Consider the following 25,560-nt stretch of genomic DNA (forward strand, 5'->3'; position numbering starts at 1 on the left):
AATGCTAATGTTAACGCTTTTTCCCTAGCAATAACCATTTTTCAGTTTTCTGTGTGTTGCAGGAATCAGAGCCATTTCCTCATCAAGGGTGTCTTAGCAAATCACAGGATTTATATTCTTAGGTTTTGGTACCAGATAGGAGGTTTTCAGAAAAAAAAAATAAAAAAATCTGCTACTTAGCAACCCCTAGCAAGGAAGAAACATTAGTTGGGTATTTGGGGAATCTGTGTCTCATTTAATCTCAGAGAGCTGCTGCTGAAACAATCTAAGCGCTTGAACTCACAGGCTTAGTGGGAGGTGAAGGTGCTCAGCGCAGAGCCAAAACGGGCACTCAACGCATTGCTGTGGCCTGAAGGCACGCAGCCCCAGGAAACACACAGCTGCTGCTTCCCTGTTCCTTCCCAAAGTCACAGGCTGCTTCTTCTGGCTGACCGAGGCCCTGGGGACTGGTGTTCAGGCTGATAGAAGAGGTATCTTTGCAGAAGTGAAATAGCTGTTATTGCTGAGTGCATTGTGCTTCCAACAGCTACAAAGCCAGAAGTGCAAACAGGTGGAGAATAAAACCCCAGTCCTTCATAGAGCCCCAGCACAACTCCAGGGTCTGGCTGGTTGGTTTTTGACCTTTTTATTTTTGCCTCTTTTGTCATGATGCTGAGTTTTCAGAGGCAAGGTTCTAATATCATGGCTATTCATTTTCTACTTATCAGAAAAATTTTAAATTGGGATATCTTTTGGATTCCCTCTAATCGCTCCATTCTATAATATAATTTGCACCAATGAGTCTACAAGCATCCACCAGGGCACCAGTATGGGAGCTTTAATGAAGAGGGGAAAAACCCCAAAGTAGAAGGACTTATTGCTGGTTTAGAGCAACCAGCTGCCAATGCCACACCCATTATTGGTAGAAACACATTCACTACACCTTCAGATTTATAGCAATGAATTATCCAAGCAAGACAGAGCATCTGACCCAAAGAGCAACTGGCAGAGTGAATTATACCTGATAACATGGATAGGCACAGAGCCAGAGCTGATCTGCTGCTGGTGATTAAAATCTCTGTGGGCCTGGCAGAGATTTGGCCACCTTTGTTTCCTTGACAGTATTCCAGAATCCTCCTCAAGTTAGAATTATGATTCCACCAGCCATCCATCACATCCAAGTGGAACTAAGGACATTTGTGAGATGAACTTCGAATACAGGCATTAGCTTTACAACTTGCCTTAAGACAATAAAGGAAGATATTTATTTTTAATAGCACACAGGAACAACGAAGAAAAGATTCCTTTCTACCTTCATCTACAAATGCAAACATGCACTCCATGCTTCTCCTAATACAATTTTTTCCACCAAAGCATCTCAGTGCTGAAGAAGAGCTTATTAAGCAATGGCAACACGCTCGATACCAGTTCTGCCAGCTCCCTTTTGCAGCTCCACAGCTTACAGTTAATTATACGATTTGTACACGCACGACTGTCGGTGAGACATGAAGCTAACATTCAAAAAAGCAGAGCATTTCTCATTTGCCCTCTCATCATCATAAAGAACAGCCGGTCCCATTCAGCTCAAAGGGACATTTGTGCGCTGTAAAGCAAGAGGCAGAAGGGAGGGTGCAGCAGCCTGGTCCCATGTGCTGTCATTGCTACTGGTGGCAAACTCCACAGCCCTCAGCTGCCCAGAAATGTGTTCACTGACCCAGAGGTTATTTCCCTTAAGCTGTATCAGTCAGACTTCCACCTACTCATAACATGACCCAGATTACCGGTGCTGACAAGCAGTTGTTCTATCAAGTGGTTTTACTAGACTCGTTCTTTCTGCTTTGTACGCAGCCTTTCTCCCACGTCAATGGCACATAACACTGCTTTACAGGAGAAGCAGAGGGGGAGCAGGGCTTGTTAGACTGCTCACAACCTGCCATAAGGTCCACAGCACTATAGGCACACGTACTGATCTCACTGTTTTCTTGTCTATGTTTCCTTAATAGAAGTAAAGCATTCACTACACTCAAATTTCAGCACAAACATTTTCTGGAGCATACCAAGGGCATTAGAGAAATAGAATGACAGATTTTTCTGCCCGTTACTGCAACACACTCAGAACAGTTTGCAAAGCATAAGTTCATTTCAATTTTGAGCTGAAAAATAGCGGTGTGGACACCACAATGATCAGGAACTTCCAAGGGGCACCACAAACCTTTGCAAAGTTGGTGCACTTAGGGCTGATGGATACGAGATCCCCAGCTGATCAGCTATTTCTCTTTGTTTTAGCACTCCTGGCACTCAGCAATTCAGCTTCATAAGCAGAAGTAGCAGAAGGGATGACTCCTATCTTAACTATAGAGAAAAGCAAAAAGCAGGATTCCATCCCCAGATTCTCAGTACCTGAAGGAACACATTACTAAAGGAGCCTATTCTTTTCCACTGAAGTGTCTATTAATGCTCGCTCTTTGCTTAACCTTCACTGCACCTACCCGAGCTGGTTTCATCTCCATCTGATTGCTTGGCCACTTTATTATGTTTTTTACTACAGCTTATAGCCCCTTGAATCCTGCTATCCTTCATATAATTCTCATCATGTGGTTCAGTTCCCTGTGGGTTTTTTTTCTCCTGCCAGCAGCAGTTATTTACTTTCTCTTTCTGCATTTTTCATTGTCACTGAAAAACCACCTCCAAGTTCAGCCTCGTCTAATCCATTTTTATTTTTTTTAACTCTACTGTAGGTTATTTATTTATTTCCTACCTACTATAAACTTCAATAGCACTGCTATGCCTATGTTGGCCCAGATGCCCAATTTGTGTCCCATAGCTACGTGACATGCTGTAATATTTTTCTGAAGAATCAAGCAGAGAAAAAACTGCTTTCTTTCTGCTTTTATTTTCTGAGTCATTTGAGAAGCTCTCCAACAGATGCAGCATGGTAAGAGAAGATTCTTACCTGCTTTCACAGCTGATGACCCAATTGACTCATTCCTTGGTGCATGCACAAAAAGGTTTTGGATGGCTTTCAAGAACAGCAAAGGAAAACCTTTTGCTGCACTTACAATGCTGCGTGATTATTTCTCATTGATAAGAGTTCTTGTTAACTGATTACTTCTCCTTGTATTCATGTTATAATTATGTATAATGTTATAAATATTTGTCAGTGGGTTGTCCCTCTTAGAGGTGGGCCAATAGAAGTTCATAAGAAGTTAGGACTGGTAAGCTCTGCTGGCTCCCCAAGGGAAATCACATATCTTGCTCTCGAGTGAAACCCATCTTAAATGTAGTTAGGCTTTCTACTCTTTCTGAATCACACTGTAGACCTTCAACCTGAATTATAGAGAGCATAATTGTCACCCCAGTCTTAATTGTACATATTTATACACAATGGTCCTTCTGTTACATTATTATTTTTCTTTTTATCTCCCTCCTTCACTTTTCCATTGTTCACACTCTTTAGAATTCATCCCTCCATTATATTCATTGAGAAGAATAATAGACCAATCAAACCACACTTCTCTCAAAAGAGATATCTCCAAATGTGCTGGCACCTCTGCTCAGTGATACTTGGGTCCAGATTAACCTCTCCAAACACAGCTGACTGGAGCTAACTGCAATTCTCAAGAGAACTGCTGACCAAAGTTCCTCTTCCTTGTGCAGCGCCTGATGCTGATGGAAATACCTATTCATTGTCTCAGCTCTTCCTTTCTCAGTTGCTTTCATTATCTGCGATTCCCACATTAAAGCTGCATTCCTGATATTGCTCTCTAATGTGTGGACTTTTACTTTATCTTTCTCTACAATCATCCTAGAAATTACATTAAAAGGAGTAAAATTAACTATATGAGGACTATTCATATTTTTTCTAGGGTTGAAAGGAAAATAAGCTTTTTTTTTCCTTAAAGATTGTTACCAGATGTTTAGAATCATAGAATTACCCAGGTTGGAAAAGACCTTGAAGATCATCAAGTCCTCCTTTAGAAAACAGGAAGAGCATCTCTACTAAATTCTTAGATTTGATGTCAAAATTACAGAGTTGTAGAACCATTAATGCTGGAAAAGCTCATCTTAGTCCAACCATAATGTTATTATGCTGGTAGACAGTTTGACAATGATTTCTACAACCACTTGATGCACTCCCTGGGCAAACTTCTGCAAAACCAAAACGAAGATCAAAAGACCAAGATTCTATGTCAAGGAAGTTAATTTAAACATAAGCCCACATAAACTTCTTTCAAAACTTCACTCGGCCCAGTACACAATGGGGCCTAGAGGCAGCTATCTGGGAACCAAAGCGTATGGGAATGGCAGCATCAGCACGCCTCCATATGGAGCTGCCAGAACAAAGGTCTGCTAAAAATACTGGAAGTGGTTCTGAATAATCTATGCCAATGCTTGTAATTTCGAGCTCTTAAATATGTTCACAAGCCTGATTAGATGAATGGAAATTTTCCTCAGAATGGCTGAGTATACAGATAGGCAATGGCTACATTTTGTCAAGAATCTAGGCCAAATTGCTTTTGAAAATCTCAGTAGGGTGCTCATTTGCATTTTTGGCAACAGAACAGTTTTGAAAATATGGTAGTAAGGCTGCCATCCATCAAACGTTTCAGCAAGCACTGAGGTTTTCAGCAAGCACTTGGCTGAGCTTCTCTATCCACATACTTTTAATGTACCACGTGCCTGAAGGATCGGAGACCACCCCTGCAGGTGTTAGATCCTCAAGGTTGTGCATTCAAATAACTCTGGATTTCTCCAGCCTGCAAACAAACCATAGGCATGGTTTCCTCAACTTCTTTGCTGAAACTTTAAAAGCAATCCACAGCAGTCAGCTAATATTTAACAGAGGGGATTATGGAAAAGCCATTTCCAAATGAGAAAATTGCATTCATGTTTGTTATCTGCTCTCTCCCGATCACATATATTATGACTACGTATTTATTTTTCTAGTACTACTAGAGAGATTGTGAAAAGAAAGTATTTTTCTCCCGTATAAGATTGTCAGAAGCATTATCTTAAAGGATGCCATATTGCTTATAGTACTACCAGCACAAATAAATATATACGATGATAAGCCACAAGGCATCAGACTGAAAGGACTGAAAGTGTGTTTTCTATGACTCCCACCTAACCCTCCTGCTTTCTCTGAGAGAACAGGACGATGTCTGTGCATGTTCACGTGCGATAGAGAAGTTGCATTACGCCAGCATCCTTGGCCGGCTGCAGCAAGTCACAGAGCAGTCTCAGGTGATTAATCAAGCGATGGCTGAGCTAGCATCCATCCCTTATCTGCAGGACATCAGTCAGCAGGATGCTGAACTGGTGAGCATTCATTTCTAATCCTTGTTTTGGCTTTTGAAGGGAGGGGAGGGCTGGGGCAGAGCACTGTGCTGCAGTTTTCTCAGGGGGTCGTTTTTCTGAATGTGTGGACCTGACATAGCTTTAAAATCCTGCTGCAGAGCCTTGTCAGAGGTGCTAATCACCTGCAAGGATGACTTTTACAGAACCAGCGTGACTCATCTGTAGGCATATTTTTAAAGCCTCTTCTTTTCCCCCAGACCTGCCCAAATCAGCCTGGAAAAATGATCGCAATTATTCAGATTGTGCTGCAGTGAGATACCTAACATCAGGAGCCATCTGCAGCAACACGGGCCAGATCTGCTTAAACCAGTGGAAAGGAGACAAAACACTCCCATTCCCAGCTCTGTCCCGCATGTAAATGCAGCTCACTTTCGGAGATCTGACTATGGACTGCTAAAAACATTTGGGATTTCCAAAGCTGACCCATAGGGACCCACCTACAGCCCTACAGGGCTCCTGAGCACTGCAGAATGAAAGCTTCTCAATCCCCCTTTTGCTGCAGGGACAAGCAGCAGCCTGCGGCTGCAAGAGATGGACTGCAGACAGAGCCTGTGCTCCTACAAGATATTCTCCATTTGATGCAAGTTTGCTAGTATTAAACCTCAGCCAACCCACATTTCAAGGCCGACTAAAGACTCTGGAGTTATTGGTACATAATTCAGTGATAGGCTTTCTCCAGGCTGCAATATATTCAGTACATCCCCATCTAGGCGCAGGCTATTACACTGCTGCCTGTATCTCGGAGTATAGTTCTCACATGCCCTGGGAACATCCTGGGGAAGGTTTTGGGGAGGGCTCCAGTCCCTCAGAGCAGGGCTGGGTTCCTTCTGCAGAATCTAAGTGACGGGGCAGAAATCCTTCAGTGAAAGCCCTGTGTTTGCTTATGGAGCCCAGGGTGAAAATGACTCCTAAAAGAAAAAGGCAGAAAATCTCTACCAGCTATTCCATCTCAAGCATTAAAATACATCAATTCAGCATTTTTTCCCCCTTTTGTCTTGTCATCTTCCCTTAAACTATATCTGCATGTGTAATCGGAGGCTTAGATGCTTTGTAGCCAGAATATTTTAGCAAACTTCAGACACCACAGCATCGAGACACAGGACTACAAGCACTAATGTGCAGAGCTGCTTTACTGTGGAGTAATTAATGGCCTTCACCTCTCCTGGTGGCATTGGCCTGCAGGATACAGCTCCTGTGGTGCCATTAGCAGCTGCTTGCCTGATTATATCACAACCAAATCATAGCACAGCTTGGAAAAGACCTTAAAGCCCTCTCATCAGCCCCAACCCCTGCCATGGGCTGCCTGCCCACACCAGCTCAGGCTGCCCAGGGCCCATCCAACCTGTTTGGGGCACCCACAGTTCTCCCGACACCACAGTCCAAGTAAAAATTTCCCATAACATCTAACCTTAATCTCCCCTATTTAAATTTTAAACTGTTCTCCCTTGTCCTCTCACTATCTGCCCCCATAAAAAGTTGCTCTCCATCTTGGATGTATCTGGGTGCTCTGAGTGCCCACCGCCATGGGCACAGGATGGCAGCACCCACATCCCTCCACCTGCTCCTCTGCACCTCTCTAGGAACTATCTACATATGTTTAAAGATATTCTCCTATGAAGAATACTCAGCAGGCCGAATTCTAATCTCACTTGCGCTAATAAAAATGTAAAGTAATTCCTCTGAGGTCATTCTGACTTCGCATCAGTAAAATGGAGAAGAGGTTTTGTGACCAAGGCAGGCAGTTAAACTGTGTGGCTGGAAAATGCTAAAGATGTCAAATGTTTATTATCACACACAGTATAAGTTGCATAAAGCTTAAAACATGCTGAATTTATAACAGTGCAATTTGCACTGATCCACCAAGGATCCCAAAGGCATTTCAGTTATAAACTCTTCTCTGTAAATGTCTTCCTGTAACTAAATAAATAGAGTCCTAATCTACAGCACAGAGAATTTCAGCTGAGGCCTTTTTAGATGAGTATTTATTCACAGACCCCGGGAGAATAAAGATCTCGGTTAACTCAAACAGTTGAATAGAAAGGAGGAAAAACCCCAAACAAAATTCATACAAGGTTTATGATCTCACTGTCATCCTATTTGTTGATGATAAATCAAAATGAATGCTTGTTAAAAAAAAACAATAAAGGGAAAAAAAGAAACGTAAGTCCATTTCGGTTTAAAACCAAATGAGGACAAGGCATTAAAATACAGCATTTTTTCCTTAGAGGGGATTTTCCAAAAAAGATCAGCTCTGGGAGAATTACTGAGGTTTGCCAACTGTCCCCTCCTGTCACATTCACATTCTCTCTACCAGCAGAGACAGTGACAAACTTGGAGTGATGAAAATAAACCTGAAGCAGATCCTGGGCCCTTCCCACAGGGACACCCATCATCCACCCAACTTCAACGGCCACTTTTCTTAGATTCCCTTCTTGCCCAAAGCAGTGTCATCTTTAGCCTGACTGGGTTTGGGCTGTGAGACCAGCGTCCCACTCCCTGCCCCACTGGTGCTCCTCAACCCACACAGGACAGGGATGGCTCCAAACAGCCATTTCAGTTACAAACTCCAGCCATCCTGCCCTTCCCTGCCTGGTTCCTCTCTGACATAGGATTTGTGCTTCGCCCCTTCCGCCCTTAATACCCTTAATCTCTGGGCTGCGTCTATTCCGGAGTCATAGAAGGAGATTATCTGTCATAAAAGTATTCTGATGGAAAATTCCTGACAGCTTCTTGACTCCTTTCACATTAGAGTCAGAGGCAGAAATCTGCAGTTTTGTTTTTCATGAATACCAATGAAATCAACTTAATGGCTGCACAAGCACCACAAAAGGCTAGAACCAACCCTCACAGTTAACCAAGAGGTTTGAAAGACATCTGCATCCTCTGTCCAGCACTGGGATGCAGAGAGAGAAATTTAACTCCAACAATCAGAATGTGAAGCTGAAGTGAATGGAAGTCCAGTCCCTGAACCTCAAGGCAGCACGTTTGTATCTCGCTCAGATAAACCCAAACACTGACATTTGGAGCTTTATCTCCTCTTGCTCTCACATCAAACCGCTGCCAGACCAGCAAGAAGAGACAATTTCTGTATGAATGCTCACACTCCATTATTATCATCAGGTCTATCCAGACTCGTGACGAGCACCAAATATGGGAAGAATCACCACTAACAACTAAGCATTTTGGAATACATCTAACAGGGCAGACTCACACCTCTGATGTGAGAGCACCCAAAGCATTTTCTAGTGCACGGGAAAGGAATGTGGTGAACTTTAGCCTTCCCTCTAAGCACAGATTAGCAAGTATTTTCCTACAGCTTCTCTTTATAGTTTACACTAGAAAATGCCAGCCTTGTTTTTACGGTGTGCTGTGCTGAATGATGGGGAGGAGGAAGGGTCTGCAAAGAAAGAGGATAGTAAAAGAAGGGGAAATAAGCGGGATACTTCCAGCTTACAGTAAAAGCATCTCAGCTTTAGTGTTGTCCTCTTGTGCAGTTTTACATGCTGCCCTAAATTATGGTGCATTAGCCTTGGGAGAAAATGCTAAAAAGCATTCATGTACAACACAGAATATCTCAGACAGCAGAGAATGAAATACGGAACCTCTATTCTTTACAGTCCAAGTCTTCCTTTACCAAGTATAAACATTTACCACATATATTTAAGCCAATAGTCTTAAATACAAATATTCCAGAGGTGTTTTTTTTCCCATTGTAAAGTATTTTACATCCACAATAATACAGCGCAATGGCTGAAGCAAAGACGAGGTGGCAGTGCTCATTGTGTGAGAGATGAGTAATAAAATCATCAGCGTACAAATGATTTTTTAATAAGGTTTTAATCTGTGTATTTAGAGAAGTTATTTCTGTGCGAATTCCACGCTGATAATTTTTATCTTGGTGCCACAGCTGCAGTTGTTAATGGCAGATGCCATGGACACCCTTGAAGGAAGAAGGAGCGATAAAGAACGTGTGTGGAATGAAATCGAGAAGGTAAAAACCTGCAGCAAAGGGCAGAGGAGCATATTGTTCCTCGGGGAGTAAACGTCCACCTGAGCCAGAGCTGCTCACACAGTATAAAGGGAAGTGGGTGCCATCTGAAAGCCAACGCTGTTTCAAACTCTCCCAGTGCTCCAGCTCTGCCCGCTAATACATATTCATTTCTTGCTTTCACCCTATTGCTGATCTTTGGCCACGTTAATAGTCTCATGCAATTAGCTAATGAAAAGAAACCCGTGTGGCTTGTTTCTGGCTGGTAATTGTCATTCTCTTTCATCTTTGTTGTATGAGGTACTGTGTTAATTGTTTGGGGCAAGCTGTGGGGGAACAAAATTCATCCGGACAAATGAGGTCCCTGAGTGGAACATAAATGAGGCTTTGGCGATGTGAGGCAGAACAGCCATGTGAACGCCTCTGAGGCTTTGCACAGCAACCAGGCAAGGCAATTCTTGCAGTATTTGTCAAGTGCGTTGGCTCCCTGTGCAGATGAATTTGACCCCATGTAATGAATAATAGGTCGGGTTGGGATATAAGAGGAACATCTCGCATTTGCACAGAGCACTTCAAACCAGAGCAGTTCACTCTGGGCATTGAACACTATTGAAATTCGGGCCCTGCTGTGAATAGGGATGGCAGTGTGTCACCAGGAAAGGAAAATGTTGCAGTCAGGTCACAGCATCACTCTGACACTGATTCCGTCGCTCCCTCGGGACTGGGATGCACACTGACACCATCCTGCTATGGGAGGACAGAGGGTTGCACCGTTGGTGCTAACAGGTCTCAGCACTGTCCCACTTTGGTATTTAGGGCTTCCAGACAGGAAGCCAGAAGATTGCGTGAGAAGCCTTTGCAATGCAAACGTCAGTTGCAATATGCAATTATAACATTTATCAATTACACATACATTTCCTGCCCTATATAATCAATGTTCACAACAACAGGAACACAAAGAGTCAATGATATATAAACATATAACTTATTCCCTGAGCTTCTTTGGCAGTTTTTCCTCTCATTCATAGACAAGAGACCTAAGCATTAGATACAAAGTTCTCTATGTGCACCCTCTCTTTTTCTCTGGATACTTCAACCTTTAGTATAATCTCAACCAAAAATCAAGCTAACATTTAAAAACGGACAGGCAGCCCAAATTACACCACACAAAGCTGTGCATCATTCTATATTTAGGAAGGAAATTTGCTCCGTGCCTGAAAATCTGCTCCCTGCCATTTTCAAATGTGGTGCTCCAAAATTTGTTTGCATTGAGAACATAATTCTTGCATTTCATTTCTGACAGCTTGAATAACTGCATCTGATTTGGGGCATCCTGTTCCAAGCAGAACTTAATGTTTGTTTCGTAATACAGAAATCCTTTCCTGTATTATTTCAGAACAAAGCAAAAGAGAGCGTCATCCAATACATCTCTTCCACTTTACTTTTCTCCAGCATTTCATTTCAGCATATTCAGTGCGTTCCTAGAGAAATTGTCTTTTTTTAACAGAGAAAAGCACACAGGGAGCTTGGTTCTTGGTTGGGGGTGGGTTTTATGATGCATCATTTAAATCAGCCCTAGTTAAGAATGTCACACCAGCTTAAAGGACCTTACGAGACTGCTACAAAAGGGGACTAAATCTGGGGACTGAAAACTGACGTGGCATGGATTGCTGCTGGAACCACTGACCAGCAGCTCTCTTGGCCCCATCATATGCCATTGGCTGCAGGTGTCCCCAAAGGGCCTTCTCACAGATCCCGTTAAAGGCAGTTATTTGTATTTTTGCTATTGAATTAATTTACATATATTGGAAAGAGAAAAGGCACATAAAGGAGTTATACAATCAGCTATAAACGCAGAACTTGGAGAAGCTGACAGCTACGCCACCACCAGTGAAGTTTGGCTCTTGCGACAGAAACAGCTGTTGCACCTAATGAAAGCACTCACAGTTTTTCCTCTAATGCAGAAGAATTATATCCGTGCCTATTTTCCAAACGGTTAAAGGGTCTGTCAGAACTGCCATTACAAACCACTGCTTTCAGAGCATTATATTCCAGAGACAGCCATAAAAAGCCATTCGGGCTGAAATCTGACATAGCCGGGCACAAAGCTCAACATCCGAACACTTCTCCCTTTGTCACAGCGGAGGGCTTATCAAATTAGTTTGAAATTAATCTGAGCAATTTTGAACTTAGAGGACTGGCAAAGTGGTAACGCATACATAGCTTCAAGTGTTTTGGGTGCTGCGCTGCTCACCCAGTTCACTGACAAATGGATGTTTTTAAGCGCAATAATTTTTCAAATGGGCTAATTATTTTCAGAAGCATTAAATACAAAGGAAAGAAAAATGAGCCAGCAATTAGCTGGAGAAAAGAGAACAGGACTGCTGAGAGCACTCCTCTGTCAGTATTACTGCACTGTAGACTCCAACTACAGGACCTGGCTGGAGAGCATGGGAGGAGGGTTCGTCACCTACAGAGACTAAACTACATCTTAGGGGTCCTTGAAGAACACAAAGGAAATATGGGCTGGGTCAGGCTCTCCAAATCCCTATTCACTGGGATTACACCCAGACTTTCTGGGGACATCCCCCTTGATATATGTGAGTTTGGGTATTGACAGCTCCCTGATGTAAGGCCTATGATTAAGCTTGGCACTAATTAACTCAAGGAAACAGGTCTCTGTGGTGGCTGCAGGACTTTATAGCAGCTGTGGAAACATGGAGAGGTTTATGATATCCAAGACAAACAAAGGGGCAGGAAGGCCCCTCCCTCCATCCAGAAAACCTTCACTTGTCTGCAGTTTTCAAAGAGAACTATTACAAGGGACTGCTTTCCTGACTCATAAGAATAAATTCATTAATAAAGCCTCACAATATTACAGCAAGAGGCATTTCATTAAATAAACAAATACTTTAGAGCCCATCAACCGGAAACTTCTGACATCCACAGAGAGGAGAGCCAAATAGGGCAGCAGGTGCCAATATGGCTGTGCTTCTCTGAAGATAATAACGCAGCTCTACTTCTCCATTTAGCCCTTAGGCTTTCGTAGAGGTTTCATAGGATCCTCTTAACATCATTTGAACAGCCAAAGTACAGACAGGAGCTGGCAAATAAACACTTCTACATGTGAGACACTTCATAAAACCTTCACATCGGAGTTTACCTCAAGGGCATCACATACTTTGCAATGTAGATAAGTTATTATGCCCATCATTTGCTGAGCTCAGTGGAATGCCTGTTTCATAAATCTGAAAACAGAGCAAACATGGATGAGCGAATAAAAGAACAGATGTAACTTACATAAGGATAAGTATGTAACAAAAACGGCACTAATAGATGTGAATATGAAATGAAGTAAAATTAGCCTAACATTTTGTAATCTTTTAGCCAGGCACAGGGATTCTCAGTGGTTGACCTCTGGTTACTACACCTCTGCCTTATGTGGCAGCAGGGGAAAGCTATCTCATGACCTGTGCTCTTCCACTGACATTATCTCTTAATTGAAAACCAAGCCATGGAAAAAGGCCATAGACTTGTTGGGCACTCGGTCAGCTGGAGAAGCAAGGAGGGAGATTCACACTATGTTGATGGAAAGCTGATATGCTGCTGAATAGTACTCAGCTGGCTACCGCAATTGGGTGTATATGACTTGGAAAGTTTCATTTCAGGAATGCACAGATTCATTGCAAAAAGGGAGGGGGGTAATCAAGGGATGGCTAAGGACAGAAGTAGGTTTTCAGGGAGAGGAGTGGAACTCTTATTTGTAGTGTGTATTAAAGAGAGGAAAGTGAAAATAGAAGAGAAAAATGATATTAGAGGCACTGATATGAGTTGGCTGAAAGTGAAGGAAACAAAGAGCAGAGCAACCAGGTCGAGGTGCTAAATTTTGATTAGAGTTGGCCAAAGGTTGGCTTCATGCTAAGTTTAGAGAGAACATATTAAAACATTCTGCAAAGGATGAACTTAGAATTGCAACAGCTTGGAACGGCATAAGAAATAACTACAGCTAAAAGGTTTTTAACCTGGCACTGAGAGAAGTTTTCAAGCCAGACAGAGAAAGTCAGGAGAGCGTGTGAATAGAAAATGAGAACTTCCTTGCTGTATGAGAGGTGATACAAAGGAAACATCCGCAGCCAAAGTCCCATTAGTAAATACAGCTCTACTGTGGGGACAGTGAAAGCACAATGACATTTGCAGAGCTTCTTCTGTAAGAAAGAGGTGACAATGGGGTTCAGGAGTTAACAGTACTCCTGGTCCCTAAAATCAACTCCTATACATGTGAGTCTCTGACTCCTTGCTTCTCACATACAAGAGAAGTGAAGACGCCGCACTGGTGTGAACACCAGTTATACTGGAAGTAAATAGCACATCCTGCCTGTTCCCCTCCCTCCAGATATCATATGAACTATTTAAGAACCACACACTGAACATCTCCCAGCCACAGAAAGGACAGCAATGCAATCTAAAACCAGGGCACATGACTACTGAAAAACAGAGAGCTTTGGGGCATGTAAGGCTTTGCTCAGCTCCGAAGCAGATCTGTGAAGTTTTAAGTTTGCTGTTCTACACCTGTCTGTTGTTTTTTTTCCAGACAAATTAGTTGGCCTATTACCATATATCACTTATGATTCTGAAGCCATCACAGCTGCAATAGAAGAACGTTTTGTTATGAGAAAGGCTTTGCTCTATTCCACCAAGCCATAGGGTGAGATAAGTCACTGGGATAATTTTAAATACCAGTAAATACGGCAATTGAGCAGTAAATGTCTCAAACATCAGAATAATGTAGCTGGTTGCAGCTGCCTGGCTGTTAAATCACAGGCAATTCTGGGCATTAACAGTCCCCGCGTAGGGATTTAGATAAATATTTCCTCAGCCCTTGCTAATCATGCTGTCACTTATAAATGAGCAGCCAGCTTACCTGCTGCCCTCTGCTAGAGAAGGTCTCCAGCCCTATAAACATTTGCCACCAGGTATTGTTACTGCTGTGAAAAACAGCACAAGACAACAGGATGGCTCACAGCAAACACTGCACTGGGTAGCAATGTTTTGGTACTGGTAAAGTACCAAAAAACCATCTCTGTTGTGAGGTTCTTAACCAGTGTAATTCTTTCCCATGGATCTGGATCAGATCATAATCCCTTTGGGAGCCCTACCTTGACTTGCCTGACAAGACCCTACCTTCACTTGCCTGTCAGTTACACTAGATGATCTTAGCAGTCTTTTCCAACCTTAATGATTCTATGACCCTCCGCAGTTCATCCCCAGATCTGTATTTTCCCCGCAGCCACGAACTGCATGAGATCAATGTTCTAAAAATACAAGTATCTACACATCCTGCTCAATCTTTGAGAACAATGTGAAACCATTTCAGCTACGAATGAACTGATCACCTCAGTACCTGCATGGGCCACAGATCTTTTTCTCTTCCCAACAAACTCTGAACTGAGCAGAGTAATGGACTTGTAGCACATCCAGGTACTTCCGGTGCACTAATTATGCTTTTCACCTTCTCACCCTGCACCAGTACAAAAAATACCTTAAAGTGCAGCACCGAGGAAAGGCAGACACAACACACCTCATCCAGCTGCTCTTCTCTGAGAGCCACAGAGACGAGAAGCTCTTCTGAGGCAACAATGGTAGTGAATGTTCCACTGTGAATGAAGTCATAGAAAGGTTGGCAGGGATCTTAAGGATCATCAAGTTGGGCTCCTCACAGGGTGAGTTTTGGCAGGGCTTTACCCTATATAGTGGCACTTGACCCTATAAAAAGGCTAAAAGGATCAGCTACACAACCTTGGACTCAGTAACCTCTATGTTTGGGAATAGGTCTGAAGCCTTTCTAAACCCACTTCCCTGTACCAATCATGTTTGGGCTGGCTTTGACATATGTCCTTCTGCATATTCCCAGCCATAAAAATTCCTTTTAAAAGGCTTATCGGGGAGGGGGGGGGGAAATAAATTAAGAAATGAAGGTATTGATTTTAAAAATTAGCATTTTCCCCCGAGAGCCCCAAAGGTGGCTCAGCAGAGCCGAGCAGCAGCAGAGCAGGCACAGGGAGGTTTTAAATCAAGGCAAAAAGGCAGGACATAATGCTTCCAATTTACTTCCTTAAAATGAAATGTGCAAGCTAAAAAGCCATGAATAAGCACTACTGAACACTGCAGCCACCAAAAAGGCATTTTTAAGCTATCCCCCTCCCCCCTTTATCTTGTCAAGAGACTGTATTTTCATTGTGTTTGTATGGTAATTTAAATCATGGCAGAGTTCAGAGCATACAGTGTAATTGTAAGTCAGCGAGGGTTTGAATGTCATCACTGCTGTGCAAATAACATCATCAGCTCTTCAGCTGTGTCAGTAGCATTGCAATTATGTAAGCAACTATTATTTCCATCCCTGATATGCCATATTAGGACTTATTTGGGGTGCTGGAGCTGACAGGTATTCTGTAAACACGAGAAGCACACAACAGCACTGAGCTGTGAAGGAGCAATGGTGCAACCCGGGAGTCAGGGGGTGTCCCCAGTGCTGGATGGCCCCAATGGAGCAGTGGGGACATGGCTCCTTCCCTGGTACTCCCACTTCCCTTCCTCTTAACACCTGCCACACTCTCTCAGACACAATCCCTCCTCCCTAAATCTAACAGGTTCCTTATAATCACAGAGGGAAGTCACAGAGACATTTTAATTTGGTCTGTTGCAGAACAGCCTTGGGGGTTTGGCTGTTTGTAGTATGGCTGAGTCCTCGGACCGGAGCTTGGCATGGAGCGATTTGTCTTTCTCAGCATTCCTGCCTGCTCCTGGCAGATCAATGATGGCCAGAGCTTTTATTTCAGCTCCTTAAGAATGAACCCAGCATAACGATGCCTTCCCCTAATCCACAATGCTCACACATCACAGCAGAGCCAGCCCCGACCTTGGAGTGCTCCTACTGCAAGGACCTCACTGCACTAAAGGAGCAAGCCCACCAGATTCCCCTATAGGCTCCATGGGGAGGAGGAGGCAGTGCTCCTGAGCACCCCAAAGAGCAGAAGCAACTATCCATGGGCTCCTCTGTGTGTTTGTTTGCTCCCTACCAAATGCACACCCCTCATATCAGCAAGAGCTCTGAGCTCAGGGCTGAGGAACACCCTCACAGCAGCTCAGTATAGGAAGAAACCCAACAGTGAGCCCCACTCAGATTAATCTGCAGGCAACGCTCAGTGTTGTGATAACAACACAGAGCTCCACCCAATGTGTGTCAAAATGACTGATTAGGATTTATTAATTTATTGTTTAAAGATTGCAGCTTAAAATGCAATTGGAAGATTGATTCTTTAGATCCTCATGTTATATAAGTTCTAAGTGTAACGGAGTGCAAAGGGAGAGGGGTCTCACCTTCACCGTACAGAAACACTGCACATTGCAGCAGCCAACAAAGGGTTTGAATGAAGAGAGATAGCCAAAGAAGCTACAAACAGCATCTACTTACCGAAAACCTGCACACAGTACTATTAATGCGTATTTCCTACTATGGACATTCATTTTCAGTTTGCAGGGGTGTCTTCAAAGCTATCTGAATACTCTCTTTATTAGAATAATTATGTTTTTATTTGCGGGGGACAGCGAGGTCATCTCTCCTTTTACAGTGTTCTCCAGTGAATTATATTTCATAGGAAAACATATTTATTCAGAACTTCATTTTGATTTAATAGAAAAATTGTTCGTGCCGTGGCACTGCAGAATACTCATTTTTCTCCATGTGTTGATTTTTGGCATATAAATGCCAGAAGCCTCTGTTCTCTTCCCTTATCAAGAAAGACTTGCCTGAGATTAATTTCCTCATCATCCTTCCCTTTTAAAGTGGCTGTTTTTCAATGCCATTTAAAGACAGAGTTGTGATAAATTCCCACATTCAATGCACAGATTTCAATGAAAGAAGTCTATTCCACAGTAGTGAAGTAATTGAAATCCAAATGGAAAGGGACAAAAAAAATGTATGAAATCATGTACCGTTACTCCAGCCAATCGCACCGGGCTGCCTTCGCATCTTTTTCTTTCTAATGACAATTAGTTCTGAAATAAACTAATTGCAAAGGTTTCTCATGCTTTTCCATAGGGGAAGGGACGTGGTTCTAACACTTCTTTGTAATTGCAGATCGCGATGATTGTAGACTTCATATACCAAACAGAAGACAGTTACTTGAAGAACAAAAAGCGGAGAGCAGCAAAGAGGGAAAGAAGGAGAAGGAAGAAGCTTCAAAGCACAGAGCAACATCTGAGCCCAGGAAGTACAAAGCTGCCCCTCATCAGCCCTAAAGACACGGCCACACAGCCAACAAGGGAATTAGCACTGCAGATATCAAATGGATAGGCCACCTCTTCACTTAATGGACCTTTCCCTTGCTATGGAGTACCTGGAGCAAGGTACTCCTGCATTTCATTAGCCTGAAATGGCTGGAATAAACGTCCAGGAAAGGCTTAGTTCAAATTGTCCTGTTTATTTAAACAATAACACCCAGACATGCATTTTTCTCTCTATATATGAGAGGAAAAAGCTGGGGAGGGCATCCACTCAGGCTTGGATGCAGCTGCAGAGCACTGGCTGGGGTTTCAACTCAACTACCTGCTCATTCAAATGGGCCTATCTGAACAACAGGGGGAGAGCCCAATGTAACCCATCAGTCAAAGACGTGGAGTCCTTTGCTCTTCTCTGTGTGCTAAGGACGATTTTTTCCTCCACTAGACAATAAAGTTAATATTTTTCGATAGGGATCGCCTTATCAGGTGACATTCAGCAGCATCCTGCAGTGATGCACACAGCCTCTCCCCAGGCTGGCATTTCCTTTTCATTCAGTGTTTACTTTGTAAGAAAATTACCTCACTCGTCAAAATAGGATTCCGTTCCTTACATGTTCTCATTCGAAAGTGACTTTAAAAGGCAGAAAGAAGAAGTCCACTCTCCAGCACTCACAGTTAATTAGAAATCCAGGACCCCAAAGGTATTTAACCACTTAATTAACCGCTTAATGATCACAGATAAGAGATTAAAACCTGCAGACTTTTAGCTGCCACAGACCATCTTCCTCAGCTCTCATGAAAGAGTTTTAAAAACTAAGAAAAGACCAGCACAAGCTTTGATGGTCCTTTGTTCACTGCCAACAGGGTAAATAGAAAACCTGAGAAAATCTGAGCGAGTTTGAGCTCCTTAAACACGTGGGACACAGAAATAAAGAGTTATTGCCCTTTGGAGACAGCATTATTTTGCTATGGAGTTGGTTTTGTCAGATGAAGTTTTATGACACGTAGTGGCAATCATCCATCTTTGATGAGCAGACACGCACTAAATCAGAAAGACTGCTCCCCACGGATCATCAAGTCACAGTCAACACAGAGTTGGGTAAATCATGAGGCTCTTAGCAAATATTCTTAATTTGATGTAAACCAGCTTGCTATTCTGCAACATTTTATGCAAAACCATGCTTTCTTTTTTTTTTTTTTTTTTTTTACTTGGAATGATGACAAAGAATGAAGTGCAATGAAAACAGGTGATCTTTGAGAGGGGCTTTGTGAGAACCCCAGACCCAAGACACGTTGCAGCAGTTCCTTTTCAGAGAGCTGATATTCAGGTAGGGCAGGGGGAAAAAAAAAAAGGTGCTGCAGATGAATTCATCACTGCAAGAGGGAGAAGCCATTGCCCAAATCAATCTGCAAGGTGTCTGAAACATCTGGGCCAACATCTGGCTACAGCGCCCTTTAGCCTCCAGAAAGCCACAGACTAACACAGTTGTCAAAAGAAATCATCTGTGAGACAGCACTAAAGAAATATGAAAGAAGCCACTGTCGTGGAGAAGGGGGTTGCTGCTATCCAAGAAAAAGCCCATGTTGAAGCCCAGGCCCAAATCTTTGTGCAAGGGTTTTACTCAAACACACAAGTAAGACCACTCCCCAGCAGTTCCACTTTCAGGTCACTTGTGTTCCAATGGCTAATTTCCAAATGAATGATGGGCATTTGTTTTCCTCCATCACATCCTTTTTTGGGTCACAAAGATGATTTATCTGTCAACAGCCAGGTTCTCTGGCCCCAGGCAACTTTTGTCAGTTGAAACCATTCAATGAAACAAAGAACACGGTACCAATTTAAAGAGGAAAAAAGGTAAGTATAAATATCCTCTCCCAAGACTGACTCGTGAGTCTTTCGCTTGCTGCTGCAATCGCCACCTCTTTGTAAATGCCAGAATTTCTGCACCAAACCCTAGAAGGGACAGTGAGCACGAACCACAGTTAAAATTAGAAGACAGACAGATAGACACACACTGCATTGTACTTGCAGCCTGGTTCCTTATTCAGGGTCTAGATGCGATTGTACAGCTTAAATCCCAAAGGACAGAACAACAACAGGCTGCAGTTTTACATTTGCCCAATTGAACTACAACCATTGTCACAAGAGCCAATTTCACGTTGGCTGTTTCTTGCTCTTGTTGCAATTCATCACGAGAAGACATGAGATCTAAGATACCTTGGCCAGGCTCAGCCCGTGAATAATACAGCACATCGCTTCAACCTTTTCAGTTTGCTTTGTAGTGCAACTGGCCAACCGTTGCTGTCCTCCCCTGTTAACCACCCCATTAACCTGAGAGGAAAAGGTGGAATGGACGGACAATTAGCCAGCAGAATACTGAAAAGGTTAATGCTGAGGCACACGGCCCTGGCTTTCTTTAGCTCTAATGGTATTAGGATCCTTTCCCTTCCTTTTTCAAAGTCTGCAGCAAAGAAAAAAGAAGAAACCACACAAGATGAACCTTTGTTCTCATTTCAGATTATAATCATGTAGTTCCTTTCAGATGTCACACTTGGATGATTCTAGTTTATGCGTGAATAAACTGAGAAGAATGTTTATTTTTACCCCTCTCAATATGGAGAATATTCAATTAGAGCAGTGAACTTTTGCTTTGAATCTGGTCATTCTTGAGCAAAGGGAAATGGGAGAAAGAGGAGGGAAAACAGCTCCATGGGGCCGCCTGCCTCTGAGGGTCCCACTGCTGCAGCAACTGTATTGCTGAGCGGGATGGGGATCCTCAGTGAGGGGGAACAAGGAATTGCCTGATGGCTGGGGGCTGCCCCCAGGGTTCCCTTGGTCTGCTAGGGGGGCACACCTCTTGTTTCTTATGCACATCCAGAAAATAAGGCACAGTGGGTCCTAGGGAAGTCTTGGAAGCACCAGGTAGAAGCAGCCGCCCTACTTCCTAATGTTTCCCACACACCTTTGCAAGAAAACTTCCAATTTTTATATGGAAGATCACACTATTACGATCAACAGCTGCATGCATCAGTATCAGAAAGTGTTTGCAGAAGCCTTGCAGCCCAAAAAGCCAACTTCAACATATCACATCACTTGTAAAGCTTTCCTCAAGGTGACCCTGCTACGCCAACCATGATGGCATCAGATCTCCCTCTTAGCACAAACACACTGCTTTGAATTGCCAGTAATAGCAGCGATCCTAAATACCGCTGCTGGGGGAAGTAGAGGCAGGGAGGAGGGGATGTCTCCACTACCCATCCAAACTCCATGGTTTACATTTATTACAGTTACAGGCTTGCAATAATGCTGACACATTGTTATAGTAATAATACAATCACTATTTTGCTTAAGGAGGAGAGTGATATTCAGACAGGAAGAATTACTAACAAAGAAAAAGAACACTTTAACTTTTAAAAATGACTCCAGTGGTTTCCTCTCTGTATTACATTTTAAGTCCAGAAGGGACCATTACGATCACCTACACACCAAGAATTTTTACTTTTTGATATATGGGACCTCAAGTAACACATCGCTTCTTTTGAGCCTCATTCCTAAGCGTTACCTTGATAAGACTTTCACAAACTATGTATAGAAATAGTCGCGCACTTTGGGACGCGCTCACGAACTGAAAGATTAAAGGAAGACAATTTCCTTTCAGGGATTCAGTGGTTCCTTTTAGGACAAAAGGTTTATGGTATTTTTGGAGCAATATTAGTGACAGAAATCAGCACAAAGAAAATTTTATGGGGCTGAAGGTACCTTCAAGACGTTTAAATTGCTACAGATAATTTCATGCCAACGAGCCCTTGGTTAAAACCCATCTTGGGTTTGAGTCTGGAAGAGAACCAAGTGTTGCAGCATTTAGTGAGAAAAGCAATAGCAGAGTTTGCTGGTTTACTGCCTGCCCATTACTCTACCCACTGCCATTCAGGACTGAAGGGAAAACATCACCGCAAGAATTCCCAGCCTCTACAGCTCGTTTTTACAGTTGGCTATCACAGGTTAAAACGTATCACTGATTGGGAGAGAGAGAATCCTGTCAAGAAGCAGATTAAATTCTAGTCCCTTGAAAAGACAAATGAAGAGAAAGAAAAAGAAAGACAGTCCATCACCACGTTTTGTTCCAGTGTTTGGGTGACCCAGAGAGTACCTATGGCAGGGAATGAATCGTCCCCTTCTGCAGATAAAGGGCTAAAACGCTCATTGTTCTGCGCGCTCACTAAATGAGGGCTTAGGCGATCTGTAAGAGAAAGGAGCGCCAGGAAACATGCTGAGTCGTTATACTGTCTTCACCAGCTTCTCTCCGAAGCCTCTTTTATAAGCTACGCAGCAGTAACTTTAGTTTTGAAATATATTTATCTTCCACCATTGTTAAATGCGCCCTAAGGAGCTTTGTTTTCCAGAGGGATGAGACCATCAGCTTCCACATATCAACAAACAAGAAAGGAAAGCTTTTTTTTGGCAGGACAGGGAGCATCGCTTGTTACGGGGGTAAAAGTTGGAGGTGCAAAGAGCCGCATTCTGCCATTTTATTAGCAATCAGCAACGATCTGTCAGTCAGAACTACTGTAATTCATGAACTGTTAAGTCAAAGCAGAAATGGCAAGTAATTAGACTGTCTCCATTAGAGCTTCACTAGCACTCGCTCATACAGCAAAGGGTTTCAATCTGAGGGAGAAATGGATGTGCAAAGCTCCTTAATATATTCAGCTTTTTAATTAGCAATCAGTGCTGATTTGCCAGCCATATCCAACTCTAACGCACGAGCCACTGAAACACAGGGAAAAGACAGATCCTCAGAATCAGTTATGCTCATATTTACATCCTCTCCAGGCTGAAGCACAAGAGAAACTACTGAAATATCATCTCTGCCATCATCACAAAGCAACGGAAAGCACGTAAGAGTCTACACTCCAAGACAGCCAATAAGTTCCTGTCTGGGTAAAGACAGAAGCTGAATATTTATGAGCACATCAGTGCTGAGAGGTAGTCGGCATCTCCCAACGCTGACAAACAAGCATTACCATTTTTAACTGTAAGTGAAACAAAACCTCCAAGAGCTCAGGGAAAGCAATTTATATTCCAGTCGATCTTATTTTAGAAGGATCCATAAACAGATTGATGGGACACTTACCGGGCTGCTGCGCCGTCCTCCATCTCCGGATGAGGAAAGTGGTGGTGGAAGAGAGATGGGAAGAAGTCATCCTCGATCTGATCCTCATAGGCGTAATGCAATCCAAAGCACAGCAATAACAGCACAGCAGTACAGTCCCAGGCCACAGCAAGTGAAGGTTTGCTCAAATACAACAGCCATAGGCACATAAGCAAAAAAAAGAAGCTGCTTGCTTTCAGAAGGCTTCAAATATACAGGAATCTCCACTGAGATACCCTCACCTCCACTGCCAGCCCTTAAATGAGGTCTGGGTAGAGGTGCATCCTGGCTCCAGGTGTTCTGGTCACTCGGGTACATTGCACACAGCTGAGCTCCCCTGGGTTGGCCCTGCCTTCCCACCAGGTGCTCAATCAGTGCATTCAGACCATGACTCAGCCTTTCTGCTACAGAGGGAAACATGAGCTGCCTTCACAGGTGGAGCAGCACACCTGTGGGCTGTGGTGGGTGCTGCTTAATTTTACCCTAAAATGAGAAGGGCTTTAAGGAGCTCCCAGTAAACTGAGCAGCAAAGCTGGGATCTCCATTTCTCCAGCATGAGGCCAAAATCCACTTCCTCCCTGGCCATTAAGGCATCTGAGGTTCTGGAGGGTGAGGACAAATGAGAAGCGTGAAGACCTTCCTCTTTCTACCAATATTAATGTTAATATCAGAGTTTTAATTGTGTAACTTCTCAAATATGAAGTGCCTGCATTGGGCCTCCCAAAGCGCTCCCTATATAAGATAAAAATAAAAGAACGTTTCACATCTCTTTGCAAGTATTTAATGACTATAAATACACATGCATGTGTGTATATATATATAACTCTTTTCAGCATCAGAGGACAGCTTCTATTATACTCAAACTCTAAAATCAGTCAATATATGAAACAGCTGATTAAAGCACCAGGGCAGCTTAAAGCAATTACAGATTGCAGGTAGAGTGGTAATTGCACTCCTAACTGTCTCAACTGGGCACATACAAATGCATGGTTGCATTTGCATAGAGGCTGTGATAGAATACTCTGTGCCAGATGAAAATTCAGCCCTAAGTAGTAGCAACGTTCTTATCTAAAAATGACTTTTGTTTGCCTAACGTCTGACAGTGCTAAATCTATTGCACAAGATGTTTAATTCGTTTGTTTTCACGGCGTTCTCATTTCCATTCTAACTCTCGTTACCGACGGGAGAGAGCAGGTTTCTGGCTCTGCGCTTAAAAATCAGTCCCAAGGCAAAGAACGTGGCATCAGTTTGCCTTCGCCTTTCCAATGTCAGCTGTGTAGAGCATTCAGCCAACATTTTAAGCTCTCAACAGCTTTTGTGCTTTTTAAGTACTTTCTAGCTAGCCCCTGCTTTGTCTCTGATGGCGGCTTTCAGAGCTTGTAAACAACCATCTCACAGCAGAGTTTTCAGCTCCTATTTTTGAAACACCAACTATTTTCCTGTGAAATACAGGTCAAGCCGTCCCGTTGAATCTGCAACACATTCAGAACCAGGTGCTCTCAAGCAGCTGTAAGCTCTCTACCTCTTCTCTTTCAACAAAAAACCCATAAAAGATTAATTGTCTTAGCCCATAAATGCTTTAATAGCTTTCAGCGCACATTTATGAATTATAGGTACAGCTTTGTGAAAGGCTGGGCTGCACAATCCCAGGTTCAGCCATGGAAGTGCCTGTGATTCAGATGGGAGCTGAAAGAGTTCCATCCCAACCTGCATTCCAGGCTTCCTGCAGGCTCTTGGCCAACGACTGGCTGCTGGTGAGTCTCAAGGGAGCTTTTGTGTTTGTTTGTTGCTGCTCTTTAATAAAGCAAGCAAAGACATTGTTTCTTCCTTACCTACCAACCTGCATGGCCTCCAAACTACCACTTGGTAACACAGACTTAAATGGCTGTTCACAATACAAGCAAAAACCTGAGTGCTGTTGGTATTTTAGGATAGGCTGATAGCACAAACCATGATTGCATCACAATGTTATTGGCTGCACGTTATTCTTTCAGTTTGCAAATGTGAAGTTAATAGAAGATGCAAATTAAACACCACTGCTTTTGCTACTCATTAGTAAGAGTAAGGGCAGCTTGTTACCTCAGTTTTTCCTTTAAAAAAAAAGAAGAGAGAAGGAAGAGGAACTACAGAAGGAATTACAAGAAACCAAGGCAAGGAAAACCATTGTTCCATTTTCAGTTCACAGCCTAGCAAACAGCAGAAGTTACAGCAATGTGCATTTCATACCAAATCCAGAGCACCTCACTGCACATATAATAAATGTGCACCTGTGTTTGCACCTGCATTTGCTCTTAAAGACAGCTGCAAGTTAAGTGTCAGCCCAATTGTTGCATCCTTCATAGACAAGGACCAGAATAAAAGCAGCAGGCTGACCCTTAGGTGAAAGGGATCTGGTTTACTTAATTCCCTTCCTTGAGCCTGTGCAGAGGCTGCACCACAATCAAACACTTCCTCAAATCCCCGTTTCATTTCTGGGTTGTGAACTAGTCCAGATGTCTTCATAGCAATGTTGAGCATTTCATTTTGAAATTATAGCAGTCCAAACAGCAGGAAGCTGTTTAGTTAAGACTGTTTCATAAGCTATCAGCAGCACCAGCTCCTGCATTCACACACTGTTTGTATGAAGCTCCACAAGGCAAAAGTCGACCTTATGTCAAAGCTGCTTCTACAGCTATACTGTCAAAAACAGTACTGTACAAAGTCAGAAGTTTTGCAACAACTGGCTTATCTGGAAGGTAAGCCAGTATATACCAGGCTGGAGGTGCCCTTGCAAAGACAACAAAAGAAAACCAAAACCTGTGG

At 43.0% G+C, this 25,560-nt stretch overlaps 1 protein-coding gene across 1 annotated transcript in view; it reads left to right on the forward strand.

The window, feature by feature from the left end:
- SPATA16 (spermatogenesis associated 16) overlaps window positions 1-17,788 on the forward strand; it is a 79,509-nt gene extending 61,721 nt beyond the window's left edge. Inside the window, exons 9-11 of the mRNA XM_015871962.3 lie at window positions 5,134-5,298; window positions 9,245-9,328; window positions 17,463-17,788. Coding sequence (XP_015727448.2) covers window positions 5,134-5,298; window positions 9,245-9,328; window positions 17,463-17,678 — 465 coding nt within the window. The 3' untranslated portion in view covers window positions 17,679-17,788. The remainder of the gene's footprint in view (window positions 1-5,133; window positions 5,299-9,244; window positions 9,329-17,462) is intronic.
- The last annotated feature ends 7,772 nt before the right edge of the window (window positions 17,789-25,560 follow it).

This window comes from Coturnix japonica, chromosome 12 (assembly GCF_054131305.1).
Source record: "Coturnix japonica strain WE chromosome 12, WE-NBRP24, whole genome shotgun sequence".
NCBI lineage: Eukaryota > Metazoa > Chordata > Aves > Galliformes > Phasianidae > Coturnix > Coturnix japonica.